A 5,712-nucleotide genomic window follows, 5' to 3' on the forward strand; every position below is an offset into this window, starting at 1 on the left:
TCGCTCCCAAAATTTCGGAAAAAATGTCGGGGACGATGGTGCTCGGAGTGCAACACGGTCCTCGCAACTTTTTTCCAAATTTTCAGGGATGAAGGATAATGTGATTTTATTGCAGAATCCAAAGTTACAGCTGATTTGGAGATGTTTTGATCGGTCAAATTGTCGGACAAAGGTTGAATTAAGAGGGTTTCAAAAATTAGGGTTTTGACATTTAACCACTTAATTTTCAAAATTAAAGTACAGATATGAATTGATAATTTATAATAGAAAGGCAGATCTGAAGCAAGCATTAACCATTAAACATTTCGCAAGTTCAATGTTCAAAAAGAAAATTTAGGGTTTTTATGCAATCACCTCTAAAATTTTGCAAAAGATCAAACATGGAAAGGTAATCAACTTTTCAGATCTAAGCATGAAAAATCAGAAAGGATGTTCACGTCGGGTTCACCAAAATGTAAAGCGGAAAATCGCGGTCGAACCCTAGTTGTTCTCCCCTCTTCCGACTCCGAGGAGAGAGAAGGGAGGTTCGCTAGGATTCAATGGGTTTTCACTTAGGGGGAAGAATTTACATTCAAAAGAAGGGTTGAAACTCATAAGATCCAATCCCACATAATGTAAGATTGGATGCTAAATGAATTTCAAGGGTTAGGAAAGCAAGGCTACCCTCTTTTGTAAAGAATGTGCATAGAAGAATTAAGCTAAGCATGCATAGAAAGTGACAAAGATTCGCTTATAAACTGAGTTTAGGTTATAGGATGAAGCTGCGGACCTGGAATTAGCAGTAAAATGTCGATACGGCACTGTCCTGCAAATTTGAGCAAAAGTTGTCGGGACGATGGCGCCCGGCGCCACGGTCCTCCGAAAAATCCGTCAAACGAAGGGGGATCGGTTCGTCTCTGCACAAGGATTCCAGATCTTCAATTTCAGCCGCGTACCTGCAACCTACACACAGAAAAGCGAAGACGATTAGGGGGTTAGGGATTAGGGGTTTGCCTTTAGGTCAAACCCCGGTTTTGGAATTAACCAAGAAATGAGCAAGAGCTGTAAATGTAAATGACTATAATGCAAACAAGTACTAATACCTTGTTCTAAGGATGTTGGTATCCTTATGTGCGAAGGTTTAGATGTTGTATGTTGTAGTATGTAGTATGTTGTATGTGATCTCCTCTTCAATGGTTGAATCCTTGTCTTGAATGCAACACTTAGCCTTGAATGGAGACTTGAAATGATTGATTGCTTGAATGCTTGAGTATAGTTTCCACGCTTTGTACACATATCCTCCTCATATCAAATGAGAGAGAAAAATGTAGTTTATATACTTGTCAATTAGGGTTGATAGACTGATTTTCCCGACCTTAGGCCGACCAGGGAAGTATATTTCCAAATTGCAATCAAAAAGACCCGATATCACTTAGGAGACCAGGCCCAAAATAGGACCCAGGGACCAGGGCGCTGGGCGCCATGGTCCTGGAGGACCAGGGCGCTAGGCGCTCTGGTCCCTCACTGGTCCTGAGGGACCAGAGCGCTAGGCGCTCTGGTCCCACCTCCGGGACAGCGGGGTGCAAGGAGGTTCAGGCCAAGGTGCTTGAAAAATGCAGTTTTTGGTGTCGTGAGCAAGTTTTGGGGTCTCCATTCAGGTTGCGTGTTGCGTCGCCATCGTGAAGACCGAAATGCAGTCGAAATTGCAAGTGTCGCAATTTTAGGACGCTACACTTTGAAATAAATAAAGACGCTCTTTCTTTCAATCTTCAAGCCCCAACCATGCTCGAGCTCTCTCTTTGTCAACACGTGGCACACTAGTGGAGCTTTTCGAGCCTTCTTTTCCCTTCGCTTTTGAAAATCGCATGGTGCCAACATGTGGCATGTTGGCGCACCTTTGGGAGAGTAAAGAGTCGTGCACTTGCTAAAATCATGACATGCTGACATGAGGCACTTTGGAGTTCCATGTCGCAACTATTGGAAAGGTCTTCAAAATTTCAACTTGATCGAGGCATAGTAATTTTGGGTTGAAACCGCTTACACATTCATCACACCCCTAGAAATAGGAGATACCTTCTTACCTATGATTCTCTTGTTGTGATTAAATGTAAGCTAAGTGCATATGATGTTGACTTTAGACTCCTTATACCTATATTCCTCATTGTTTAAAATATACAATGGATTTATGGTTCTTTATTTGCAATCCATTCTGTTGCTATGTGCTTTAAATGTATTTGTAGAGTTTTCTATTCTCTACTTTGGTGCATTGGCCCATTTACATTCTATGCATGTTGTCCCTTTAATTGTACCCGCTTCGATCACTTTTCCCTATGTTTTTTTATATAATGTAGTATTCAAATAAATTTAGTAGGAGCCAATCTTCTTCAGAGGTCTCTCGAGTGTCAAAGTTGTCCCATTTTCCCATTGTCTTGTACAAGTCATTTTTGAAACGTTAACAATTATCAAATATTTTTTGTGATAGATATGCATTGAAAATTTCCTTTCAAATATTTTGACATATCATGAATAAAAGAAGTACAGATGATTCTTAAGAATCTTTGTTTGCATATTTTCTTTTTTCATACGATATATTTTTTAAAAAAAAAAATTATTATATTATAATTGAAATTAATAAATACACCTATAGACCATCAAATTCAAACAGATGATACTATCTTTGACAAATGAAAGCTCTCAACAAATGTAAAACTTGTTATAAATATGGCCATCATAACATATATCTGATGGGTTCAATTTCTCAACTAAAGAGCTGAATCCTTGGCTTGTTAGCTTTCTCTTTGCACATATAAGATTTACAGTTATGCCGTCTGCAACAATCCAACAAATCTCATCAAAACTTATAAATAGGAGAAAGACCGGCTTCAATAGTTAAGATAATATTTTTAAATTTAAAAATTAGCACTATTTTTAATATTATATTTCTTTAAAATTACTAGTAATGACCACTATGATCTGATATCTGTTTCCCTTGCCTATGTTATTTTTTAATGAATACCTACACCAGTTTGTATTAATTTAAATAAATATTCATATCAAAGTGATTGATGGGTTTTGCAGTCAGAGAACATCAATTTCAAGCTTACAATTTTTCTGGTAGATACCCCATAATATCTTCCCAAGTCTAACAGTCTATAACAACAATGTTATCTAATACAATCCCCAGTTGTTGTTTACAACTCTTATTCCCCCATCCACCACTATATTATGACCGCTCACATATTTGGAATCCTCACTGGCCAGATACAAAGCAGCCTCTGCAATGTCCTCTGCTTTAAGAACTGCTTCCTTTAAGGGGACTACGGCCTGAGCCGCGGCCTCGATCTGGGCACTTACCTCTGCTGAAGGGGTCACTCCCACATAATTCATTACCAGATCTGTGGCAACTGTAGCTGGAGAAATACAATTCACTCGTATACCAAATCTACCCAGCTCGGCTGCAACATTTTTAGTCAGCCCAATTACGGCATGTTTGGAGGCAGTATAGGAATAAGTAGCCATTCCTCCTACTATTCCTGCAACACTAGCCGTTGAGATAATGTTGCCCTTTCTATTGGGTATCATAACACGGGCTGCATGCTTAATGCCGTGCATTACCCCTTTTACATTGATATTCATCACTCGCTCGAATTCCCCCATATCATACTCTGCCACGCTCACTTTCTGGATGTTGGTGACTCCTGCGTTATTATACATTATGTGCAGCTTTCCGTGCTTTTCCATGGTCAAATCAACGGCTGCGCATACATCTTTCTCTTTGGTCACGTCACAGTGGATATATGTTACCAAGGGAGAAAGGGAATCTGCAACTTTCATACCAGCCTCATCTGCAATGTCTGCAATAATGACTTTGGCTCCATGATTTGCGAATAACCGAACAGCGGCCTCTCCAAGGCCTGCCGATCCGCCTGTGATTATTACAATCTTACCTTCCAGTCTGTATTTAGCAAATACATATTTGTTAAAACAGAAATATCATCCTGACAAACAAAAATAGTTGAACGGAGTTCTCAGTCTCTGTTTCTATGTGCTTAGGATGTACAGAAAACTTGACACAGAGAGCTGTTTATGACAGTAAAATCTCATAAATTAATTAGGCTTCTAGAAAACAACAATTTCTTTTCAGATAGCATTACAAGGGTGAAGAATGTTTAAGAGTAAACAAAACCTTCTCCAGAGAGCTGCTGCAACCATTCCCGTTGACATTTTCTGGAGCTACAATGTATGCTTGAGTAATGGCTTTCGAAGGGCCGGCCTTATAGCTAATATTTTTTAGTGAAATGCATGACAAGGAACTCTTCACAGCATCTAAAATTATTAGAAAGTCAAAGATGCTTGGAGGATAGTAACACATGCTTTAGAGCTAACATCTAGAACTTACACTAGAACTTTTGTTCAAAACACTATACACCACATTGATGAATTTTCGATGCTTAGATCTCATTCGTTGAAAATATAGAATTATAGATTATTTAAGAGGATAAAAGATAACTATATGCCTTCTGATTTTTATGTAATGTTAGTTTTATAATATTTAGGTCAAACATTTTAGAGCATAAAATAAAATAGATAATCTCTTGCCTCTTATTTTTATATATATGTTTTTATTAAAAAAGAATTAATTTTTTTAATAAGTTTATATGACTCTGAATTTGTTTTTTTATTAATTTATATTATTTTCTATGGATTTATATCAGATTTTATAATATTAATTTTATCAATTTAAAGTTATGTTGTAGGTGTAAATCTACTTTCTTAGATATACTTATGTTGACAATTCTATCTTTAAAATTTCAACAAATTTTTTTTCTTTAATCGATTTTTTATAGCATTTCATTGTGGTTTAGTGGTTTATATTTTGAGTATTTCAAATTGAATGTCTATGATAATATAATTAAACACGAATTCTATGAGATTAGTTATCATCTAATTTAAGCATATTCAAGTATTATAAATTTCAATCAACAAAAAATATTTTTGTATATTAGATAGCAACTATACTAACAACTAGGGTAACCATACAAGTAGTTGTTATAGCTAACTTTCATCACCAACATATCATAAATGGTATATGGGATTTTGACATTAGTTGTTGTAAATGTTATGCACGAAGGGTCAAAAAGTGGTCATTTCAAAGTGGGTGGCTATTACTGCATATGACTACAAGTAGCAAGGTTCCCCTCACCATGAGTCATGAAAAGCATGGATACCAAAAATTACAAAGCAAAGCCAAGTTCACTAAGTAACTTTGAGTATCAAGAAGGAAAATATGAGCGGAGTGTATGCCCCCACATTAAAGTGATCGCACACGCCTTAACGAGAGCGATTGATTTAAGTTAGGATACACCCAACAAAGAGAAAGAGAGCATGTTATCGCAAGGATTTAGCCTCCAAATCAAGGAATAAACCCAAGGATAATGAACACAAAACACAAAACACAAAAGACAAGGTATTTTTGATTTCCTTGGGTTCAGTATGTTGTATGATAACTCATGTATATCATATCGTTAATTCATTTTTAAATTTCTAGTCATTAAAATAGCACCGAAAAAAAAGGGTGGGTGCCTTTCTAATGACAAGGAATTAGGATTTTCATTTCTTTGGTGCATTCTAAAGCTTCACAAAATAATCATGTATAATAACATTTATGTCTGTATTCTGTTTATTTAAAAAAATAAAAAAATGATGTTTTACACAAAATTAATTTATTTGTTC

The 5,712-nt window shown here is 36.4% G+C and overlaps 1 protein-coding gene across 1 annotated transcript; it reads right to left on the reverse strand.

Moving 5' to 3' along the window:
* Positions 1-3,147: 3,147 nt before the first annotated feature.
* LOC131056270 (short-chain dehydrogenase reductase 2a-like) lies at positions 3,148-4,191 on the reverse strand. The gene is made up of 2 exons (XM_057990621.1): positions 4,166-4,191; positions 3,148-3,934 (listed from the first exon to the last, which is right to left on the reverse strand). The coding sequence occupies exons 1-2, from the start codon at positions 4,189-4,191 to the stop codon at positions 3,148-3,150; spliced, it is 813 nt and encodes a 270-aa protein (XP_057846604.1).
* Positions 4,192-5,712: the final 1,521 nt, after the last annotated feature.

This window comes from Cryptomeria japonica, chromosome 7 (genome assembly GCF_030272615.1).
Source record: "Cryptomeria japonica chromosome 7, Sugi_1.0, whole genome shotgun sequence".
Taxonomy (NCBI): domain Eukaryota; kingdom Viridiplantae; phylum Streptophyta; class Pinopsida; order Cupressales; family Cupressaceae; genus Cryptomeria; species Cryptomeria japonica.

Bases quoted from the DNA above. Each gene is read 5' to 3' on its own strand.
- LOC131056270 (XM_057990621.1), bottom strand. From the start codon at position 4,191: ATGGTTGCAGCAGCTCTCTGGAGAAG. The intron at 3,935-4,165 runs GTTTTGTTTACT...TGCTAAATACAG, and splicing joins GCAGCAGCTCTCTGGAGAAG to ACTGGAAGGTAAGATTGTAA.